The sequence below is a fragment of the Euleptes europaea genome, chromosome 7 (assembly GCF_029931775.1).
Source record: "Euleptes europaea isolate rEulEur1 chromosome 7, rEulEur1.hap1, whole genome shotgun sequence".
Lineage (NCBI taxonomy): Eukaryota > Metazoa > Chordata > Lepidosauria > Squamata > Sphaerodactylidae > Euleptes > Euleptes europaea.
Genome location: NC_079318.1, coordinates 28,892,815 through 28,917,552, shown reverse-complemented (window position 1 = coordinate 28,917,552; position 24,738 = coordinate 28,892,815). Strand labels below are relative to the sequence as shown.

General features: G+C 45.1%; 1 protein-coding gene across 9 annotated transcripts in view; it reads left to right on the top strand.

Moving 5' to 3' along the window:
• RGS7 (regulator of G protein signaling 7) overlaps positions 1-24,738 on the top strand; it is a 204,811-nt gene that overhangs the window by 126,113 nt on the left and 53,960 nt on the right. For all 9 annotated transcript variants that reach the window (XM_056852416.1, XM_056852423.1, XM_056852422.1 and 6 more), the window contains 2 exons: positions 21,159-21,265; positions 23,645-23,696. In XM_056852416.1, the coding sequence (XP_056708394.1) occupies positions 21,159-21,265; positions 23,645-23,696 (159 nt within the window). The remainder of the gene's footprint in view (positions 1-21,158; positions 21,266-23,644; positions 23,697-24,738) is intronic.

Sequence of the window (24,738 nt, the reverse complement as noted above, 5' to 3'; positions counted from 1 at the left end):
AACTAATTTATATGTATCTAGGTAAACAGGAAAGTATACCAAAAATATGACTTCCTCCATCTCTTAATCCTTCAGCTGGGGCATCCCCCCTACAAAGGGGTTCCTGTGGTTTGTGGGTAGGACTGGGAGGTATCACAGATAGATCTGGCTGCAATGGCAACCAAAATAATGTCTGATTTCTCATGACCCTTGGGGCTCTGTTTTGGGTTGCATTAGCAACTTGGCCAAATTTTGAGACATTACACAATGATTGGGCATCTTTTAATAGAATGACTATATCCAAACCTATATCTACACCCAAAGTTAGAAAACCTGAAAAAGAGTTTTACCCACTTTTAAAAATAATATTCTTTGTCCCAACATTCCAGCTCTGTGTTGTCCAGGAAATTAAAATCTACTTCTCTACCTTATACTGTACCATACTACTTGGGTGCCCCCCCTCTAATCATTCTGCCTTCAAAAGAGGTCATTTTCACTTCCCACTTGAACAACTGACCTTAGCTAGGTTGTTGGTGCTGTGGCAAGACCACTTTGAAGCAGTTCCACCTAATCTATCCCCTACTGTCGATTCCCTCCTAAAGGCTGTTACACCCCCAAATCAGTTGCTTTTCTTTCTACCAGGGTAAAGGTGGCTTCCTCATTTTTGCTCCCAGTCTTCATCACCATGGTTCCTGCAGTATCTGACTTTAAAAAAACAAACATTTATGTGACCTATTGTGTAACATCTAGTTTTGCCCTTAGAACCAGTAAGAGCTCCTCACTTCCCCTAGCATCTTGCCTAAGTAAAAAGCATACCCATTTTTCAAGTGAAAAATTATTATGAGAATGATTTACAGAAGTAATGTAAGAAATACGCTGGTGTCACCACGCAACTCGGTGTCACCATGCAACTGAGCATACTCTCAGTTTCTCTCAGACCACCGTAAATGGAAATCTTACCCGGCACTGAGCACCATTATTTTCTGTCATGGTTTCTGGATGGGGTATCCTTGTGAATTCTCAACAACCAACAGAGCTGCTTCCAATGACAGATGAGTCCTTCAGCGGGTGATTGACTAGTGACTAGAACATCACTGGGCCATTGCTGAGGAGGTAGCTAGTGGAAAGTTGCTGTGGTTGGTAGTGCTTGTAGATCAAAAGTCAGCGGCAAAAGTGCAGGCTATACTGTAGCTGAGAATGTTTTCAGATGATACATGCTATTGAGGGACAGACATTTTATCCTGAACTAGAATATACTGTCAGTTGAGATGCTTCTTTGAATTCAGTCAAAACTTGTGATGCTTCTCCATTTCAGTCAATACCTGTGATGCTTCTCCATTTCCTTTCTTGCCACTCTTGTTTTTCATTCATTAACCAAGAAGAAATTCTCTTTAGTTCCCTTTTTAGAAAATTCCTTCCAGGAAGACAGTTTTCAAGCTTCCTGCTGTCTCTGGTTTAAGCTTGGTTCCAGGTTTGTCAAGGCTCAGAGCCAATACCATCTGGTGACTGATGGGGAGGGGCTGTGGCTCAGTGGTAGAGCATCTGCTTGGCATGCAGAAAGTCCCAGGTTCAATCCCCGGCATCTCCACTTAAAGGGACCAGGCAAGTGGGTGATGGGAAAGACCTCTGCCTGAGACCCCGGAGAGCAGCTACTTGAGTAGACAATACTGACTTTGATGGACCAAGAGTCTGATTCAGTATAAGCCAGCTTCATGTGTGACTGGGATTGGTTTTGAATTCAAGTCAGTTGAACTCTTTGGTGGGACTTGAGTTATTGTTGGCTTTTGAACAAATAACTGGTTTTCAGCTTCAGTTTACTGGTGTAAAATGCAACCAATAGCAACCTATTTCATAGGCTGTTTGAGTGAAGATGGCATGGCTCTAAGTGTTACATAAATATATTAGTGGTCATCTAAAAAGTCAATACAAATGCTGCTGGTTGATATATGTTCAATTGCTGCTTTGGGACATGGCCAAATGTTTTCCAAAACCCTTTGCAGAAGCCCCTCGCAGCAGTTGAGCAGCAGAGGTCTTTTTAGTGACAGAGGTATCTACTGCTTCACAGCTTGCTGCTTTTCATGGCAGGAAACTGCGAGATCTTGTCTTCACACTTTGGAGATTCACCGGTATGGTGTTAACGGGTTAGCAGCTATGAATAACTCTTATTTATTCACATAGTTTGCATTTGTTTCCTTTAGCCTGTGCTGCCCTTCTTCACTGATGGGAGTAGAAGAGTTTTGCATTCCTACAGAAGGAAACAGTTTAAACCAGAATCTTTTCCGTAGTCCCCTGCTTGCTTGTTCTTGTGCATTGTGCTTCTCTTTCCACAATAGTACCAGGAAAAGCTTGACACAGTACCAGGAAAAGCTTGCTGCCAGCTCTTGATGGTGTGCAACTAACACCTGCTTCCATCGTCAAGAGCCTGGGTGCGATCCTGGGTGCCTCCTTATCAATGGAGGCCCAGATCACAGCCGCAGCCAAGGCTGCTTTTTACCATCTTTGACACACTTTTCTAAATTGTGAATTTCTCAATAGAATGATCATGTTCAAAGTGCAGTTTGTATCCTTTCTGTATTCCTCCTGGACCTGTACCCATCCTGGCTGGTGAAGGCCAGAGGGGATGCGTTGCCTGGTTGAGATCATCAACCTGCCTCTGCATTTTCCAAGGGGGGGGGGCTGAAAGAGGCAGTAGTGCATCTGCTCTTAAAGAGACCACTTTTGGATCCTAGCAATCTGGCCAACTACCACCCAGTGTTGAATCTATCCTTCCTGGGTAATGTAGTTGAGAGAATGGTGGCTGAACAGCTCCAGGTGTTCCTGGAGGACACATCAGCTCTGGATCCATTTCAGTCTGGTTTCCACCCTGGTCACGGGATGGAGACGGTGCTCGTCGCCCTCACAGATGATCTTTGTTGACAGCTGAATTGAGGTGGGTTGGTGTTGCTGATTTTGTTAGATCTTTCAGCAGCCTTCAACACTGTCAATTATGGTCTTTTAGACCACTGCCTCACCAACATTGGGATCTGGGGCTCAGCCCTTCAATGGCTGTGCTCCTTTCTTCATGGTTGGGGACAGAGGGTGGCGCTGGGGCAGAGGGTGTCACTGTGGAACTCCTTGGTGTTTGGGGTGTCAGAGAGTGCAATCCTTTGTCCAATATTATTTAACATCTACATGCACCCCCTTGCCTAGCTACTCAGAAGGTTCGGGCTGGGTTGTCATCAGTACACTGAAGACACCCAGCTTTATCTGTTGACGTACGGCCAGACCAATACTACCCCAGACACACTGGCCAGGTGCTTGGAGGCCATGACGAAATGGCCGAAGCAGAGCCAACTGAAGCCTAATCTATCGAAGACGGAGGTCCTGTGGCTAAGCTGGGATGGCTCAGAGGCTGTGCACCAGCTCCCAGCTCTTGATGGCATGCAGCTGACACCTGCTTCTGTCATCAAGAGCCTGGGTGCGATCCTGGGTGCCTCCTTATCAATGGAGGCCCAGGTCACAGCTGCAGCCAAGGCTGCTTTTTACCATCTGCACCAGGCTAGGCAGCTGGTGCCTTATCTCTCCCGCCCCGACTTGGCCATGGTGATCCGTGTGACAGTCACCTCCAGACTAGACTACTGTAACTCACTCTATGTAGGGGTGCCCTTGAGACTGACCTGGAAGCTCCAGCTGGTTCAAAATGCTGCAGCAAGGATCCTTGTTCCATCAACTACACTGGCTCCAGGTGGAGCACCGGATCAGTTTCAAGGTGCTGGTTTTAACCTTTAAAACATTACATGGTCTGGGACTTTTCTATCAAAAATGCTAAGAGGTACTACAAAAATGGGCCTCAGTTTGGAAGTAACTCAAAGTCAAGTTCCTTAGCATTGGTGGCCATTAGCTGTCACAGGAGATTTTATGTAAGAATTAAAGTGTTCATGTTTGTTCCGATAAGTAGGATTAACTTCAGTACTTTCAGGAAGATTGTGGTTCTTACACTGTGCCAGTAGTTCCAATAGGATGTGTAATTATTCCCCCCGCCCCCATAAACTGTTGTAGAGTCATCTCAGAGGACAGTTTAAAAGAACATAATGGCTGAATTTCAGCAATGGATAATCCAGAGTTTCTATCCAAGCCTTTGAAGCAGACCAGAACCACAATTTATGAGATTTTTCCCAGACTGATAGGGGTTAGAAATTGTAAAAGGAAACTGATTCTGGTGTTGGACTACCATACGTTTCCAAGAAATGTTAACATAACACCCTTGGAATTCCTTGGTGGTCTCCCATCCAGGTACTTAACAGGGCCGGCCCTGCTTAGCTTCTGAGATCTTACAAGATCAGGCTAGCCTGGGCCATCCAGGCCAGGGCTATAGCACTATAATATTATAGAAATTACCATTTCTTTTTAAAAGTCTTAAAAACTCCTGAAGTGGCATAACAGGGAAAGGTGGGTGGGGGCGTTGAGTCAAAGAAAATGGCAGCAGTGTGGGCAGGACTTGCAAAAATTAGCACTTTTCCTTCTACATGGCTTGCAAACATGCTTTGACTGCAATCTTTCCCAGAAGTTCCTACCAAATCAGGTTTGGGAAAGATAAAAGAAAAGCAGAGAGAAACCTGGACAGTGGACAATTAGGGGGCAACGCCATATGGATACTAAACAAAGAAAAAACAAACATTCCAGTTTGGATGCTAAACTAGCACAAAACGGAAGGAACCTACTGTGGCAATATTCTGCTTCAAAATGACATGGCCCACTTTGGATTGTTGTTTTAGTTTGTAAATGCAAAGCTCCTGCAATGATGCAACTTATTGAGTGGTGTGATAGCCCTGTTCAAGAACGCTGCGCCAGCCTGCACTAAGGTTGCCATCCTCCAGGTACTGAATCAACAATAAGTTAGCCTGCTGTCATGTAAGGTAGTCAACAATTAACAACAGAGAGGCAAACTACTAAATATATGCAGAAGAGTATACGTTGTTGAAGAAATCCAAATGGTCAAGGTATAATACCCTGACTATACAAAGCAAAATACAATAGCAAAATACAAGAATATAAAGTGAGTCAAGAGTCCAAGCAAAGAGGTCATATTGTAGACCAGGACATATTATGAAGTTGGTCTTCCAAAGAAGCTACCATGGCAATCAAACAACGTGCTGTGTAGCGTACGGTCTTGGACATAAATTTCTGCATAAAGGTTCCCTTGACCTCTATCAAGACTGGAATACAGGGATACGGTAATCTTCCTGTTTCGATTTGTGAATCTTCCTCAGGATATGACATGGTCTGCTCAATGCCTAGTTCACATGTCAGTATGAGAGAAGTACTCCATACTCATACAGTATGAGAGAAGTACTAGCTGGAGATCTCCTGCTATTACAACTGATCTCCAGCTGATAGAGATCAGTTCACCTGGAGAAAATGGCCGCTTTGGCAATTGGACTCTATGGCATTGAAGTCCCTCCCCTCCCTGAGCCCCACCCTCCTCAGGCTCCACCTCTAAATCCTCCCGCTGGTTGCCAACAGGGACCTGGCAACTTTGGCCTGCACACATGCATGTGCAAACAAACACATAAGCCCTTTTCATCCTTCGGCACTTAGAAGCAGTGTGGTGTAGTAGTTAGAGTGTCAGACTAGGATCTTGGAGACCCAGGTTCAAATCTGCACTCTGCCATGGAAGCTTGCTGGGTGACATTAGGCCAGTATCTCTCTCTCTCACACAGCATGATCTTCCTCACAGAATTGTTGTGAGGATAAAATGGAGGAGAAAGTCGTAAGCCACTCTAAGTCCCTAATGGGGAGAAAGGTGGGGTAAAAAGGAAGTAATAAGCAAGTTTTTCCTCTGAAACGTCATATGGCATCAGAGAGGCTCACTCAATGCTAGGGCAGTGGCTCTGGGACCGTCAAATTGGGCTCCCTTGATCCTATTTCCTCTTACACCCCCTTTCGTTGGTGCCCTCCTTCCTCTACTCCTTTTTCTAGCATCCTTTTTTTGTCCTTGTTCCCCATACTCCTCTTCCTCAGGCCTTCTTTTGGCTGTCTCTCAAAGCCTTCCAGCCTTGTTCCCTGTCTTCTTTCTGCTCGTACCTCTTTCTCAGCCCCCCCGCCATCCTCTGACTTCCTCTCTTGGATTCTTGAGAGTGCAGCAGTTCCATCAGTGGCTGTGAGGGACTAGTCCCTCACGCAGACTAGTCCCATGTTCACATCTTTCTTGACCTCTTTCTTTGAATTGTTCCTGTCAGTCTTCCTTCAGAAAACAACTTTTGGGGGGAGACCAACATGTTCTGCTCTTTAATTTGACCCTTCATTCGTGTCCCAGTGACCACAGTAAGTGTTATATAGTGGTGTCCACCGTGAAATCTTATGTTGTGTGTGTGTGTTAAGTGCTGTCAAGTTGCTTCCGACTCATGGCAACCCTATGAATGAAAGTCCTCCAAAATGTCCTATCCTTGACAGCCTTGCTCAGATCTTGCAAATTGAAGGCTGTGGCTTCCTTTATTGAGTCAATCCATCTCTTGTTGGGTCTTCCTCTTTTCCTGCTGCCCTCAACCTTTCCTAGCATGACTGTCTTTTCCATTGACTCTTGTCGTCTCATAAAGTTTTTTTTTTTTTTGTATTTACACGGGGAGCCGGGGGCCCTGGCCACCAGTGTCTTTTTTTTAATATATATAATTTTTATATTGATTTTTTAATAAAGAATACAGAAAAAAAATTATGAATAATGTGACCAAAATACGATAGCCTCAGTTTAGTCATTTTAGCTTCTAGAGTTAGTTCAGGCTAACTAATCTTATGTTATTTTTATTTATTTACTTATTTACTTACTTACTTACTTACTTACTTACTTACCGTACTTAGTTTATTATTTCAATTTATAGGCCACCCTCCCCAGCCGAAACCAGGCTCAGGGTGGGTAACAACCATAAAATCAGCACATATTCAAATATAAGTATATCAATAAAAACAATTTAAATACTAAAACATAGCACAGAAATCTTCTCACTATTAAAACCATAGATGGCACATAAGATTGTAAACCATTTGCTGAAAGGCTGTAAGCAGGTAGGACCCCCTCAAGTCAATGCATATGCAGAGTCAATGATGAAGAAAGAAGGATGGAGAGGGGTTGGGAGGCCTGGTTGCCAGGTCCCGCTTCACCTCTGGTGGGAGGTTTTGGGGGCAGAGCCAGAGGAGAGTGGGGTTTGGGGAGGGGAAGGCCTTCAGTGCCATAGAGTCCCATTGCCAGCACGGCAATTTTCTCCAAGTGAACTGATCTCTATTGGTTAGAGATCAATTGTAATAGCAGGAGATCTCCAGCTACTACCTTAGGGTTGCCAACTGCCAGGTAGTAGCAGGAGATCGCCTGCTAATTCAACTGATCTCCAGCCGATAGAGATCAGATCGCCTGGAGAAAAATGGCCGCTTTGGCAATTGGACTCTATGGCATTGAAGCCCCTCCCCTCCTCAAACCCCGCCCTCCTCAGGATCCGCCCCCAAAATCTTCCGCCGGTGGCGAAGAGGGACCTGGCAACCCTATACTACCTGGAGGTTGGCAACCCTAGGAGGCCAGCATAGATAACACCTACGGCTGCCCTCAGTTATAGGCCTGGTGGAATAGCTCTGTCTGACAGGCCCTGCGGAACTCTTTCAGGTCCCGTAGGGCCCTGATGTCACTAGGCAGAGCATTCCAACAGGCCGGGGCCAGGGCCAAGGAAGCCCTGGCTCTTGTTGAGGACAGCCGTACGTTCCTAGGGCCGGGGACCACCAGAAGATTAGTATCAGCTGAACGTAGCATTCTTCGGGGGGGGGGTATACCAGGAGAGTCCTGAAGATACGAGGGTCCCCGACCGTGTAAGGCTTTAAAGGTTAAAACCTTTGTTGTGTCTCTGTGTTTAGCTAGAGGTGCTTGACTGACAGTCAACTTGCCTCTCTTTCTAACTGCCTATCCGCTGGCAACACCAAACATCTGTTAGGTGGGAGGAAGGGGACTCTTGAGGCCTTCATACCTTACTCAAGGTACATGGAAGCTGCTTGTCATGAGCATAAGCCTTATTTCTAGAACTGGCATTCCACCAGAGGGGGCTGTGTTTGTTCCACATCCAGCTGGGTAATTTAAATGTTACCCCAGCTGCACGGGTGCTACTGAGAAGTTAGTGTGTCTCCCATATGGCTTGGGTAACATGTGAAAGAAGCTTCTGGGAGTGCACAAGCAAAGCAGGCACATAGTCTCTCAGTACTCCTAGTTCCCACAATTGGGACACAGTTCTAGCTAAGCTTTAAAATAAACAAATTCTGCTCAACAGATGCCTTATATCCTCCCTCCATTAAACTGAACAACACAGCTTTCAGTGATGGCTGTGTTTACCACAAATCTGGGCTGAAGTTTTGTGATAAATCCCCTAAGCCACTCATCCTGGCTTCTAATGAAAGCACCACACACATTTCCTATGATGTCAGCGTTCCCAACTGCGATCCCACTCTGCTAGATTAGCTGTATCTTAGCTTTGAAGAAATAATAAAAGCGGCAACACAACACTGATATTGATTTGTCTTCTGCAGGCAGATTTATGGGTGTTCTACAGGAGCCAGGTTTTAAGTAATGGATCACTCTGGAGAGAGACAGCCTCAGCGGAAATGTTATTTTTCAATACTGCTGCATTTTTTGGATCACCTTTCCCTACTGTTTTATCTCTGAATGTCTTTCGTTGGTATCTTTCTTCACAAAGAAACAGTGGTGACAGGGTTTTAGGAAAAGCAGGACTTCGTTGGCGTGATTTAACTTCTGATGGATAGCCTGTGTGTGTATGTTAAGTGCCGTCAAGTCTCTTCCGACTCATGGCAACCCTATGAATCAACATCCTCCAAAATGTCCTATCTTTGACAGCCTTACTCAGATCTTGCAAATTGAGGGCTGTGGCTTCCTTTATTGAGTCAATCCATCTCTTGTTGGGTCTTCCTCTTTTCCTGCTAGGCAGGAAGAATGGATAGCCTAAAAAGGTAATGGTAAAGGTTCCCTGTGCAAACACCAGGTCATTCCTGACCCATGGGGTGATGTCACATCCAGACATTTCCTAGGCAGACTTTGTTTGTGGGGTGGTTTGCCAGTGCCTTCCCCAGTCATCTTTCCTTTACCCCCAGCAAGCTGGATATTCATTTTACTGACCTCGGAAGGATGGAAGGCTGAGTCAACCTTGAGCCAGCTACCTGAAACCAACATCCGTCGGGATCGAACTCAATTTGTGAGCAGAGCTTGGACTGCAGTACTGCAGCTTACCACTCTGCGCCACGGGGCTCCTAGATGGATAGCCTAAGTAGCCATTAACAGCCAATGTGGTATAGTACTGGAGTTCAACTAGTGATGCCCATGTTCAAACTCTCCACTCAGCCATGATGCTTGCTGGTTGACCTTTGGGTCAGTTGCTCTCTCTCGGCCTAACGTACTTCACAGTGTTGTGGTGAACAAGGAGATGTGTGCCATGCTGGAGAAAGACGGAACAAACATGTGCTAGTGACAACAAAATGCAATCTATTCTTAGAGGGCTAGTGTCTAAATTAGAAGAGCCCCATGGTGCAGGGTGGTAAGCTGCAGTACTGCAGTCCAAGCTCTGCTCACGACCTGAGTTCGATCCCAACAGAAGTTGGTTCAAGGTAGCCGGCTCAAGGTTGACTCAGCCTTCCATCCTTCTGAGGTCGGTAAAGTGAGGACCCAGCTCCAGGCCCCACCTGGTGGTTGGGATTCTACCAGGACCAAGGGTCTGCCTAACTCACTTATGTGCTGCCTGCTTGGCACTTCTGCCCTCTTGTTGGCACTAAGCTGTGGCAATGGCAGGTGTGTGGGTGACTTCGTGGTCCAGTAACTTAGACAGACACCATTGGGGTGACCTGCATGTCCACTGGCTGAGTCACCCTGGCAGGTGCCCTACAAGTGACGCCCGCACCTGTTGGCCAAGTTACATCAGCCAAGTCACTTCTGTGCCTGCTAGCTGAGTCCCTCAGGTAGACTCTGTAGGAGTCACACCCCCACTGGCTGGGTCATTTGGGCAGGTGGTGGCAAAGCCACTCACATACCCGCTTGCCAAGAGAATTGGGTGGGTGCCAGCCGAGTCACTCTCGGGTATGCAGGCTGAATGGTGGGCACGTTGCAAATAACTTGGACGGACATCACCTGAGTCATTCATGTAGGGCAGTGCTAAGAGGGAAGTATTGGAGTGGGCTGCAGTTCCCATACATGGTTGCTGCCCATTCAACACTGTTGGTATCTTGTTGCTGGGTAAAAGCTTTGTCAACTGGCATATTTGGTTATCCAGCAATCCCATTTGCTGTCAAACTGCTTGAGGAAAGTTGGGTACCTAGCTACCTGTACTACAACCTAACAGATTCTGAAACCCTTTTTTAATAAACCCTTCCCCCAAAAAAACTAAGTTTTTGCTTTGTAAAAATGCATCTAACCTAGCCTTGCTTCAATGTTTTAAAGAATTAGTGACTTTTTATTCTAAAACCTGACTAAGGTGTAATTGAAACAACTCCTGTGACTGGTAGGGTTGCCAACCTCCAAGTACTAGCTGGAGATCTCCTGCTATTACAACTGATCTCCAGCCGATAGAGGTCGGCTCACCTGGAGAAAAGGGTCGCTTTGGCAATTGGACTCTATAACATTTAAGTCCCTCCCCTCCCCAAACTCTGCCCTCCTTAGGCTCTGCCCCAGAAACCTACCACCGGGGGCAAAGAGGGACCTGGCAACCCTAGTGATTGGGCGAAGAGCACTGCTCTCCCTAGTGTGCAATCCTATATGCCACTGCCTCCTTCCCCCCTCCCTCCTGTTCCCTGGGAAACCTGCTAATGGGGGAGGAACAAGGTTGTTTGACTCCACATTTAAAGCCAAACAATCCTGATAAATAACTGTTGTGACTGGGCAAACAGTACAGATCCCCCTAACGTGCTCTCCTATTTACCTGTGAGAAATGCCTCATCCCCTAGAAACCACTTCAAAGGAAGGAAACAGGCATAGGGAAACTTCGTAGCCCTTTAACTGCTGCTGTTCGGCATTCCTGAATAATCCCGGATAAACCTGCATTTTTTTGGATTTTTTTCAGGCTGGGCATAAATGGCTAGCATTAAAGATTCTCAAATGTGTATTAGGCTGAAAAAACACCTGAAAATAGCAGCAAGGTATTTTTTTTTGGGGGGGGGTCAACTCAGATATACTGAATGCACACCCCTAGTTTATACCTTCCCTTAATTCTTCAAAGAACTGTTGTGACAGTGGATTTTCCCTGAAGCAGTTGGGGTTTCAAGCTAAAACTCTTTCCAAAGGACAAACCACTCCACACACACAGAGATTTATGCCAGATTGACCCTTATGTATTTTTATGGCAAAGAAGTTGGGGATGGGGGTGGGGAAATTCATTACCTACCACTCCTTGAAAGTAGCAACCGCCATGGGTTTCCCCAGCAGGACAAAAATAACATCCCTCTAGGACCATTGCAGGTCAGGAAAACAGCATTGTCAGGGGAAGCCTGAAGACACTTCCATGCACTCCTTGGACCTAATCATAGTCAGGTACCTCACACATGGAAATTGAGGAAAACCCACAATTCGTACCTTACTATCATGTCTGACACAAGGGGGGACCGAAGAGCCAAACTGTGTGTTAAGTCTGCGTGGGGAGGACACACGAGGTCGAGACAGAGTTCCAACAGCAACGCGTTTATTGTGAACAGAACAGAACTAGAGAACACAGTGAACTGGCCCTGCTTCTATGCCCCCCTGGCCGCCCGCAGCCACTCCCCCGATCTGTGATAGAGGGGAACAACCCCCGGGTTGCCAATGGCGCGTGCCGGCTTAGGGCCAATGGCGCGTGCCAGTTTAGGCCAATGGCGCATGCAGGTTTAGGATCCTTGGTCGGGGACTCAAGCTCCTAGGTTTCTCCCCTGCTTATCGGCCTAACTAGGTACATACATAACACTGTGTACTCCGTAATATATACACCGGCCCTTAGAAGTCTGTTATATGTAGTGAAAAAGACTGACTTGAAACGTGAAGAACAAAGGACTCTTGCAGATTTGTCCCCTGATCCAGCTTTAGATGTATTCATGGATGGGCGTGTCTGCATCATCAGGTGCATTCAGCCAGTTCAAGGGGGCCCAGATCAGCATCATGGTCTTAGTGTGCATCTCTTTCTACAGCTGCTGTTGCCATATGCAACTCTCTTCCACTGAATCAGAGTACCTCCTTAGGCTATAATCCTGAACACATGTATTGGAAGGAAAGTTTTCTGCTTTTGTGTACTATCTCTGAGGTTGCTAGCTGATCTGCTGTGACCAGTGGCGGGGTGGTTATTGCTTTTTTTGTTGGCTCTTGACTGCACTTTGTGGGCTCTATGTATTGGCCTGTAGCATGACGTATTTGTTGGAGTTACCTTAGGGAATCAGGTTCACAATGCAAGAGAGTTTCTAATTAGCCTCTTTCAGCATTTGGCAGCCGGCTGGATTTTTCTGCGGAGCTCAAGTTATGCTTTGACTAATTTTATGTTACATTGTGTAATTCTCACAATTGAGATAATGAGCACACTGGCTTGGATGTAACCTTTCCTTCATGTTTATTGTGGTTTATTTGCCTTTTCTCGGTTGCTTTCCCTGCTTCATGTTTACAAAAACGATGCCCCCATATACTGTATGTTCCCTATAACCTGATGAAGATTTGACTTCATGATAGCAATTTATACTAACCAAATTCTATGTAAACAAGACTGCCTTGACTGTTGGAGCTTAAAGTCATGTTTTTCTGAGGCCGTGTTTTTCAGCGTCAAGCATTCTCTTTCCATTGTCCTCTACATCCAAGTCTGTCGCAAAATCTACACTTATAATTAAAGCATTATAATAACCACTTATTTCAGAGTCTCTGACAACCATAAGATGTGAAAAGTTTGCAAGAAGCGAAAATGCAAACGCTGCCAATCGCACATTAAAATTACTTTGCTCTTTTCTATAGCACCCTGTAAAAATGTATGTGGCAAATCTAGCACTCTGGTTTTACGTATAGGGCAGGATGAGAAGTGAGGCTGAACACATTGCTTATGGCACCATGTCTCACATTTGTCAAATGTGGCACAAGTGAGAATTATGAGACAGGTGGTAATTTTTTTAAAAGTGGACATTTGCTTTCATAATACAAAAATTGGGGTTATCTAAAAAGACGTTGATGGGCCGCAGGTTGTAGACAAGCCAAACTACACAACTCCTTGTGCAGAGATGTTGTTGTGGCACATAGAAAAGACAGTTTTAAATGGTTGGATGAATTCATGGGAAATTATCTCTCTATCAGATTTTTTTTTTTTTTACTTTCTCCAAAGAGCTCAGGGGCATGTACATGGTTCCCCCCTCCCACTGGCCACTTTTATCCCACAACTGTTCTGTGGGGTAGGGTAGGCTGAGAGACAATAACTGTCCTATGCACATCCAACAAGCTTTGGGACCAAGGAGCCCATTCGTTTCATTGCAGCTACACTGTTAGAACTTGTGGGTCCTAGAAAGCAGCCATGGGGGGCATCTGGATTGGGCACATAGTACTGTGGGGCCATTTATTCATGGTAAATAGCAGCACGTTCCAGGTTGAATTGCCCTGCATATTTTTTTTTTTAATTTTACATGATGAACCGTCATTCTGGAAGCGACTGCAAAGCTGGCACATACCTGCTTCGCATTACTAAAGAGCTCACTTAATGCGATCTTTGGCGTTTGCCTAGAAGAATCCTTCTCAAGAAACCATGCAAAAACAACTGTGGCGCGTTAGCTATTCACATGCTAATGACTGTGCTAACAGGAACAAAGGAGCAGGCGAGTGGTGGGGGTGGAATTTCTCTTTTTGTGTCGGGACCGTGAATAGGCATTTTTAAAGTCGCATTTTGAAAAAGAGCTTTGAGTGAGCATCAAAATTGACCATGAATCAATGGCCTGGGAGTTAGGTTCCCTCTGCCATTTTCCCAGTCAGAGCTATCTCCTGAATTGTAGTGTATTCTAAGAACAAATACTTATCCCTCTGGCCATGCCTTGCTGTGCAATTTTGGGCAAAATTGACCATCCCTATTAGATTTGATGGGATTTACTTTTCTCTAGGGGAAAAAAAATCCCAAACCAAAACTTTAATTTTGTACATGACTAAGCAGAGAATATTTCAAGAACTGCAGCTACGTTGACTAATAATGCATTTTGCAAGGCCTTTTCGAGAAAGCAGGAAAGGATGCTCGTATCGTCAGCTGGCATATCTCAAACCCACTTTATCTGAACTGCAGTATGATTTCCCAAATAGTCACTGCCTTTCCTTAATTGCTAAGCAAATACGCTTGATCGGAAGAAGGAAAAGCCAGAGAACACAGGAACTCCTATGAACAGCCTTGTTCCATCTCCATACTATTATCTGCGTAATACGGGCCGGTCCTGGACTCACCCCTTCTCGCTTTCCTCAGTTGTCGGGAGCGCACGTTAATGAAGCATCTGCTCCGTGTTGTCCTTGGCAAACAGAAAGCACAAAATGCAGCTCAAAGGAATCTCTTTGAGATTTGCTTTCAACTGCCATAGTAACCATGAATATGAAGCTATATTTACATTGTTGAAGTGGAAGCTATATTTCTATTTCAGAAACTTATTATTTAGAATACCCTCCATTATGCTAAGAATATAATTCTATCATGTCTGTTTGGAATGTCATTTATACAAGCTTTTATTATTTGGATTTTAATATGAAAAAGAGTCAGCCCTGTCTCTAGTTCCAGGTGATCTTTCTATCTTTTTTTTTTTAAATGAACACATCATTTTTTAAAATGACCTTTCATCAAGATACCGATGCCCTTTCCCCAGTGAGTAATTTATACCTCTGTAGAGAACTAGGAGCCCCGTGGCGCAGAGTGGTTAGCTGCAGTACTGCAGTCCAAGCTCTGCTCATGACCTGAGTTCAATCTCAACGGAAGTCGGTTTCAGGTAGCCAGCTCAAGGTTGACTCAGCCTTCCATCCTTCTGAGGTCGGTAAAATGAGTACCCAGCTCACTGGGGGTAAAGGGAAGATGACTGGGGAAGGCACTGGCAAACCACCCCGCAAACAAAGTCTGCCTAGTAAACGTCGGGATGTGACATCACCCCATGGGTCAGGAATGACCTGGTGCTTGCACAGGGGACCTTTACCTTTAACCCTTAGAGAAATTTACAGTAAGCTCTGAGGGGAGGACCTTCACTGCTGTTGTGTGGAGAGGTGGCTTTTTGGGGCCTTATCTTCCAGGCATCAGTGGGCACAGATAGCAAAGGCTTTGGCCAGGCCTGGGATTATGTGACTCTCTGGCTCTTCAGTGCGAAGTATAAACAGAAAGGAACTTTGAAAGGGCTGGGTATTTTTAATGGTCTTGTTTTTAACATGGTTTTGCTTTTATTGCCCAGGGCTCATTTTTCTGGGAGAAAGATGGGCCTATATGTAGGGTTCCCAGGTGCCCGCTGGTGGCGGGCAAACCCCTGGCAATTTACCCCTCTGCTAGCCGACCACCTAGGGTTTCCAGGTCCCTCTTCTCAACCGGCGGGAGATTTTGGGGATGGAGTCTGAAGAGGGTGGGGTTTGGGGAGGAAGGGACTTCAATGCCATAGAGTTCAATTGCCAAAGCCATTTTTCTCCAGGTGATCTGATCTCTATCGGCTGGAGATCAGTTGAATTAGCAGGAGATCTCCTGCTACTACCTGGCAGCTGGCAACCCTATGACCACCTGAGGGTCGGTGGGCAAATGTGCACGCGTGCGTGCATACTGCACACATCACTTCCGGTTTGGGCTGCTTTACTACTCAAACTAAGAGGTAAAGGCTATTTGCAAGAGTGCACTTCTGGTTCTAAACCATAAGTGACACGCTTGCGCACACACACTTACAAACAACAGCTTCCCGCCGTAGCAGAGGAGGGACCTGGCAACCCTACCTCTATGGAATTTTTTTTTTTAAAAAAAACTACTACAACAGCAAAAAACCCTCCAGTGAACCTTGAGAGGAATGGTTCTAGTCTCTTTCCTCTTGGATTGTCTCATTCTCTGGCTCCCATCACTAAGATGTGAGAGGCTCACACAGCAGTGACTTTTTCCCTCTACCAGCTAAGCTGGTGGGACTGTGGAGGAGAAGCTCGCTGTTTGCTGCCTCCTCCCATCCTTGCACTTTGTTTCTCTGCCTCTGGGCTTGGGAGAAGGCAAAGAGGACCAAAGCATCTCTTATTTGGGTTCGGAACAATTTGTTCTCATATGCCCCCCTACCCAAATCTAATGCAATCATACAGTCTCATGAGTCATACAAAGCAAAATAAAGTCAATTTTATTTCTGTAAAATCATAAATAGGAGGAGGAGGAGAAGAGTTGGTTTTTATATGCTGACTTTCTCTACCTTTTAAAGGAGAATCAAACTGGCTTACAATCTCCTTCCCTTCCTCTCCCCACAACAGACACCTTGTGAGGTAGGCAGGGCTGAGAGAGTTCGGAGAGCTGTGACTAGCCCAAGGTCACCCAGCTGGCTTCATGTGTAGAAGTGGGGAAACCAACCCGTTCATCAGATTAGAGTCCGTCACTCATGTGGAGGAGTGGGGAATCAAACCCAGTTCTCCAGATTAGAGTCCACTGCTCTTAACCACTACACCATGCAATGGTTAGACCATAACACACGGTAATGGCTTGGACACACAACCAAAGCCAAGCTCCCCTAAAGCCCTGCAGCCTGGTAAAATGTACCCATTAGAACCTGAGGTCAGCTTCCAAGTATAAAAGAGTCTCCTGCTTTTATGGGGTTCCATCCCATCCATCCTCCCTGGCTTCTGCAGGCAGCTCCTTTGCCTTAGCTAGAGACTAAGGGCGAAAATGCATGGTCGCCTCCTTTATTCCCTGTTTCAGCCAGGATTCAGCCAGGATCGAATGCATGCGTTTGGCTGAACGTGCGTTTGATCCTGGCTTAATCCTGGCTGAAACAAGGAATAAAGGAGGCTAAAGCGACCGTGCGTTTTTGCCCTAAGCTGTTACATATTTGAGGCAGCAGTGACAGGACAATGAGCTCTCTCTAACTAGGTGGCTGGAAGATAGTCATTTGGAAGCCAGTGCAATACTATTGTTAGGGCATCTCACCACAGAAAATTTTTCTTATGGCTTGCATTGTACCCTGCTTTCTTTCACATAACTCTCTCAGTCTCATTCTCATTGGCTATTTATACAGGTTGGCTTGCCAGGTCCGTCTTCGCCACTGGCGGGAGATTTTGGGGGCGGAGCCAGAGGAGGGCAGGGTTTGGGTAGGGGCGGGACTTCAATGCCATAGAGTTCAATTGACAAAGCGGCCATTTTTCTCCAGGTGATCTGATCTTTATCGGCTGGAGATCAGTTGAATTAGCAGATTGCCTGCTACTACCTGGCAGTTGGCAACCCTATATGCAGGGTCGATTTTGATGCTCACTCAAAGCTCTTTTTGTAAATGCGACCTTCAAAATGCCTATTCATGGTCCTGACGCAAAAGGAGAAATTCCACCCCCCACACACTCGCCTGCTCCTTCGTTCCTTCCATTAGCAACTGCCATTTGCATAGCTAATACGCAGCTGTGATTTTGCATGCTTCCTTGAGAGGATTCTTCGAGGTGGGGGCGGAGCAAACTCAAAAGGTCACATTAAAGGGGCTCGTAAGAAATGTGAAGCAGGTATGCGCCAGCTTCGCAGTCACTTCCTGAATGACGGTTCAGCATGAAAAACTAAAAAAATATGCGGGGCACTTTAGCCTGGAATGCGCTGCTAATTACCAAGCATAAATGGCAATTCACTCTTATTTGTTACTCACTTTGGCCCATTTTCACATGCCTTCAACACATTAATCTAATTCAGCCACCACCTCTGCAAATACACTTCCCATTTCCTTAGGGAAAACTGGCATACAAAGAAAATCTAGGATAGATATAATTCAACTAGGGCAGCCTCAGCACTAACCAGATTCATGCATAACAACATCTCAAATGAGGCATACACTTGAAGAAGTACCCATTAGGGCTGTTGAAAAAAACAATTCGGTAAAATTCGGATTCGGTAAAATTTGGCCCGTTTTGATTTGGGAAATGCCGAAGTCCAAACTCCCCCAATTCAGATCCATGGAATTCGGGTCTTACTGTGGATGTCTTCTTCTCTTCTATCAGGAGCAGGGACTGGGAGGACTCAGGAGTAATCCTATCCAATACGATTCTAGCAGACTCACACACACATACTCTCTCGCACGGGAGGTTTTGCCTTGGATTTGCCGCTCTCTAGATGCACATTAAGGATTGCCTGCTCCCATTCATTCCAGTGGGTGGATGGGGGGACCACATAACTCAGGATTAATTGCCTTTTAGTCAGGCCCCCGGGCCGGGGTAATGGTACGGCCCAACTGCCGAGGCAACCAGACCCCCAGGCCAGGGTAATGGTACGGCCCAACTGCCGAGGCAACCAGACCCCCGGGCCGGGGTAATGGTACGGCCCAATGCGAATGTGTTTTTAAAGGCTGTAATGGGCAGATGGGTGAGGGGACCCCTTTGGGCCCCATAACTCGGGACCCCCTGCCCCAATCTTTACAAAACTTGGGGATTCTTGCAAGAAGGGTCCGCTCAAGCTACGCTGAAATTTTGGGACCTGCACCTCCAAAAATGCCCCCCACGGAGCTGTGGAAAGGCACGAATGTGTTTTTAATGGCTAGTTACTTATTAACTGATGGTTATGCTGATGATTTGGATCCCCCGAATTTGCCGAATTTATTCGGCGTTCGCCCCAAACTTGCCAAATTCGGCTCGTTGTTTTCCTGCCCTTTCTGAATTCGGTTCCATCCGAATTAGAAACTGCCAATCGGGGAAAATTCGGCTGTTTTTCAGTTCAGGACAAACCAAATCGACAGTCCTAGTACCCATCTGAATGTGTGCACTCATTACCTAGGACTGACACGAGCATCTTCAGGGGCTCAAGTTAACGTTAGGGGAACAAAGGTGCCTTGGCCTGCTCTGACCTCCTCTGTCCATACTAGACAGCAGAACCGCCTCAGCCTATTGCATCGGCAGTTTTAGACCATGTTTTGAGGCAGTGCTGATTTAGGATCATCACATGTTGTTTCGGCATCTCAGTTTCTTGTAATAGAGTCAAGCCAGAGGTCAGGAGGTGATAGGAGAGTTACTAGGGCTGCTCCCATAGCACTGTGCAGGCACACGGTTGCTGACTGCCTAGAAGCATCTAGTGGTGTCACCACTAGCACCAATACCAGGCACTGCTAGCTAACCTTTTAGCAGTCATGTGTTGGTAGCAGTGGTGTGCTAGAAGCCCCTGTGCCATACCACTTCTGTCCAGGAAGAGTGCTCAATCCCTCTCTGTCATTCAGTGAATGTAGGTTGCTAGTGATGAAGTGAGAAAAAATATATCATAGAACTAAAATAAAAACTTGTAAGCAAGGAAATTCAGTCAGAGTTTGCTGTATGTTATACTTAGTAGCAGAAATCTGGAGAGTTAGGCTTCCTTGTACAATTTTGGATCGCGAACATGGCAGATGGGGGTTAGGAAAACAACTCCCTGCTGTGAAATACATAGGGAAAATACAGCAAAAGAGCATTTCCTGAAAAGAAACCTTGAAAACTAGTTTAAATAAATACCCTAGAAATAAATACCCTAGAAATGACTCTTACATTTCTGCAGCTCCACTTTATGGGAACCTCCGTGGAACCACTTTCAACACGATATTTGGACTATTGATGATTGCACCTATATGTTCATGTGCTTTAGGATAGTTTAGGGTGTATATGTATGTATGAATGGCCAAGTGATGTTCAGTGTTATATTTGTGTAGCTATTTATATAAATGTTTGCACTTTGTCAATTCTCTTCGCATCTGTGCTGATCTGTGCTGATTTCCTCCAGGTACTAGCTGGAGATCTCCTGCTATTACAACTGATCTCTGGCCGATAGAGATCAGTTCACCTGGAGAAAATAGCCGCTTTGGCAATTGGACTCTATGGCATTGAAGTCTCTCCCTTCCCCAAACCCCATCCTCCTCAGGCTCCGCCCCAAAAAACTCCCATCGGTGGCAAAGAGGGACCTGGCAACCCTACTTACAGGGAAAACTGGAAGTGATGTCAGTTTGCAACTGTGACACCAGCACATCAGTTTCCGCCCCCTAAATATTCCCGGGGGCTGCTCAAATGTTTGAGCTTGGGGTCATTTTTTTGTTTGTTGTTGTTAGCCTGAAAAAGAATGTGATCGCTCATTTTCTTGCTGTCTATCCCAGTTGTGATGGATGGTTGAAGGAGCCTTGCTTCAGTGACCGCTGCATATACTGGGATCACATTTTTTGGGTTTTGGCGGTACCAGGCTCCTTCTGAGGTTCTTACTTGCTGTCATTTGCATTTTCACAGAAATGTCACTTCTTAAATAGGATTTTCTACATGTGCACAGGTTTAGGCCTGGGGTACGAGAGGTGAATGGCATTCTTGCAGTCCCTCTAAATGCCTCTGGTGCAGGTAGAAGTTATATGAAACAGTGCCTCACAGATAGGGTTGCCAGGGCCCTCTTCACAACCGGCTGGAGGTTTTTAGGCCAGAGCCTGAGGAGGGCGAGTTTTGGGAAGGGACTTCAATGCCATAGAGTCCAATTGCCAAAGCGGCCGTTTTCTCCAGGGGAACTGATCTCTATTGGCTGGAGATCAGTTGTAATAACAGGAGATCTCCAGCTGTTACCTGGAGGCTGGCAACCCTATTCACAGATACAAACGCTACTGTGATGTCCTTAATTGCAGGAGATCTTGTTGGAATGCATCTTCTGTGCAAACCAGTTCTTAAAGCAGATATATGTTTCTGCTGTAGTTTTGAAAAGAATATATAGTGGTTTTTAGCAACCTTTGGATTAACACTGCTAGGATGACTCCCTGATGCAGCAAAGCAGAATCTGAAATGTTGCCCAACAAGCTTTCACAGTCTTGAGAAGGGAACAAAGGGAACTTGCCTTCTCTTAATCTCTTTGCCAGCATGTAGGAATCAGAGGCATGCTGCCTCTTAATAAGGAGGGTTTGCATTTCAGGTTCTAGCTGAAGTTTTTATTTCAATTTAACAACGTGAAATTCTTACCAGCAACAGAAATGTTCAAATGGTTTTTTCCCTTGTAGTTCAAAGTAAAATGTTTTTTTTTCATAACTTTTATCTTTCTCTGGTACAGTGGAAGCTCTTCATTTGGGAACATTAATGGCTGCCCATGGGTACTTCTTTCCTATCTCAGACCATGTTCTAACACTGAAGGATGATGGTACTTTTTACCGGTTCCAAGTAAGTATTATTGCATTCTTTTATTGACCTTACACTAGTTAGCAAATATCTTCTTCACTGCAAATAAGAGAGTCCTATCCACGATGTTACCAAGTGCTGCTCATTTCTCAAATACATTCTGATTCAGAGCAACCCTGGATTTCCTTATTTATCCGTGTACGGAACCAGGGGAGCTGGATGCAGTCCCGTGCACATCTTCCATTATGAAGCTCAGTAGCAGCCCTGCTCAGAACAAGCAGCCTTGTTACGATCAACCTGAAATGAGACAGGTGGGCTTTCAATTCCAGATCATGATCAACTTGCACTGGGCTTGGCATTGCATCAACCTGGTCAAAGGTCAGTGATGCGGGGGGGGGATTTAAAGGCTGTAACAGAGCCCAAGCTTCCTAGGGAGGTGGTGAGCTCCCCCTCATTGGCAGTCTTTAAGCAGAGGCTGGACAAACACTTGCCAGGGATGCTCTAGGCTGATCCTGCATTAAGCAGCAGGTTGGACTAGATTGTCTGTATGGCTCTTCCAACTCTATGATTCTCTGATTCTACGACCTCCCCTAGTATGGTGTTGTAGCTCAGTGGTAGAGTATCTGCTTGGCATGCAGAAGGGCCCAGGTTCAATCCCCGGCATCTCCAGTTAAAGGAACCAGGCAAGTAGGTGATGTAAAAGACCTCAGCCTGAGACCCTGGAGAGCTGCTGCCAGAGTAGATAATACTGACTTTGATGGACCTTGATGGTCTGATTCAGTATAAAGCAGCTTCATGTGTGTTCATGTGAGGTTTTATGCACACAGGAGGCCTTGTGCTGCTGTGTCCATGGCTACTAAAAGAGCTGAACACAACCATAACAGTATAAAAAGTCAGAATGTCATTCAAAGGGAAGCTTATCAGAAAAGTAATAATAAGCCAAATGTGTTTTGAACTGCACGTAGTTCTTCGTCTTGCGATAGTTGAATTAAAAAGAGCAGTCTTAAGCAGATCAGTATCATGTAATGTTGGCTTTATTAATAATTTTCTTCAATTCTCTTTTATTTATTTGCTTATTTGGGGAATTTTTATCTTGCCTCTCAATCAAATGATTCCCAGAGCAGCTTACAAATAAAAATGAGTCAATTAATATAGTGTACAAATACACCAACTCTCTAAAAACGTACGAAAAGTAATGTATTCAAAAAGTAAAACAGTTCATCAAGTAAGACTTAATCAACAGCAGTGAATGAGATAAAATGGAAATGACACAAATTAACATCAAGCAGTCAAATGAATAACATGGAGCATATGTGGACAATAATGAGCCAAAACAGGAAAATGCATGCACACACAAAACCCCCTAGCATTGTGAAGGGAAAATGAATTCAAATACATCAAATTACAAGGTTAAACCAGTATTGTTCCTTGACACTAGAATTGCCAACAAGCAGGTACAAGCTGGAGATCTCCTCCTATTGCAACTGATCTCCAGCCAATAGATATCAGTTCCCCTGGAGAAAATGGCTGCTTTGGCAATTGGACTCTATGGCATTGAAGTCCCTCCTCTCTCCAAATCCCGCCCTCTTTAGGCTCTACCCCCAGAAATCTCCCACCAATGGCAAAGAGGGACCTGGCAACCCTATTTGGCACTGAGGCTTTAATAGGCTTGATGCAAGGTGAGAAATCGAGGGGAGGCTATTCCACATTTGGAGAGCCACCTAGGGTTGCCAGCCTCCATGTGGGGGCTAGACATCTCCAGGAATTTCACAGCCCACAACTGGCAACCTTAGTGCCACCACTGAGAAAGCCATGCTTCTCAGAAAACAGCCTCCCTTGCTTCTAAAAAGGCTGGAGATACATCAGGGCCTCTGATAGTAGCTGGTGGGAACCTTAATGGAGGCTTTATTTCTTGCACACTAGAATGAGAACACTGGAGAGTCTTTTTCTTCTTCCTTCCTCATTGTTTTGTGGAAGCTTCTGTCAGGTCCACAGGCTGTAATTAGCCCAAGGCAACCCTCGGTCTGAACCCATAGCAGGTGTGGACACTCTTCACTCTGTATACAGATGAGGACAATCGCTGCCGTAAACAGGAGTGCCTTTCTCAAGATGGAAGCTGGTTTCAGGCTTGTGTTGGTTTTCTTCTGCAGTTTAGAAGCAGTGAATATTGCTTGCAAAAACAACAACAGTTTCCTGCCTTATTTGGCACCTAATGCCCTTCCAACATTTGGGTATACATCATAAAATTAACCTTCCACAGGTATTCTGTTTATTTTGATATGCAGTATTTAAATGCATCCAGCTGGCACTACTAGCATCTCCCCAGGATTCATTTTATACACCAAAGCAGTTCTAGTATTGCAATGTGTTCGCCTTGCCTAAGATTAATTCCAGTTGTAAAGGTTTTGTTTTGTTTTGCAGACACCTTATTTTTGGCCATCCAATTGTTGGGAGCCGGAAAACACAGATTATGGTCAGTGTGGATCTCTCTTCTCTTTCACTCCGGAGTCTTGCATTGTATGGATAACTATCTCATAACCGTCTTTTTCATTTAAACCCAGCACTCCTAAACTCTTCCTGGTCTTACTTTCCAAACCCAGGGCAAGAACTGCTAATGCTGAGCTCAAGATTGGCTTTGGTTTACAAAGTTTACTAAGGCAGAGGTCAAATCTGCACATGAACTGGGAATACAAAAATAGCATTCTTTTTTACTTTGTTAATGCATACGATGATACATTTGCAGTGACTCAGAAGAGAATCTGGAGGTAGTGATTCTGCCATTTCCGTTAGGTTGGAACGACAGCTAGCAGCTGGCTAAAGAATGGTCAAGCTGAGAACTTGTTCTGAGAAGATACAACAGATGTATGTCAATGAGTTCTGTGTATGTCCACCGTAGCAGTCATAGCTATAAATGGCCATAAATGTGACTATCCTATTGACATATATAAGGCATTCACAATTATGTCTATGGACCTTTACTTCGAACTCTGAGACACAACAAACCATCAGGGTCGACGGCGTGAACTCTTATAGCATTCTTATCAAAGATAAGTAACAATGGTCAATTAGTTTCCTCCCAGAGCTCAGATTTTTCAAAATGAGTCCATGAGGTTAATTTCTTCTTGATATTCTTACCCTATATGATGCATCTGGGGCTTCAAAGGGATCAGACTGAGCATTAAACATGAAATATTTTCAGCATATTTCAAAAGCTGGGAGTTGACTGATTCAGCTAAATGTGAATTCAGGCATCATGGTTTTTTTTTAGAGAATCCTGAACATTTGTGGTGCTGTACTCTGTACCTTATGGCACCATGCCTGTTTATTGTGTTGGACATCTTCTTCACTTCTCTGGAGTGTATAATTGAAGTGAAAGGGACAAAGATGAATAGGGCAACACTGATGAAGCAACTGTATATTGAGTAACTTGGAAATTCTGAAGGGTAGACAAAAACATGAACAGAGAACTTTTTTTAAAAAGTCTGGCATTAAAGTGATTAGGAAGGGCATGATAA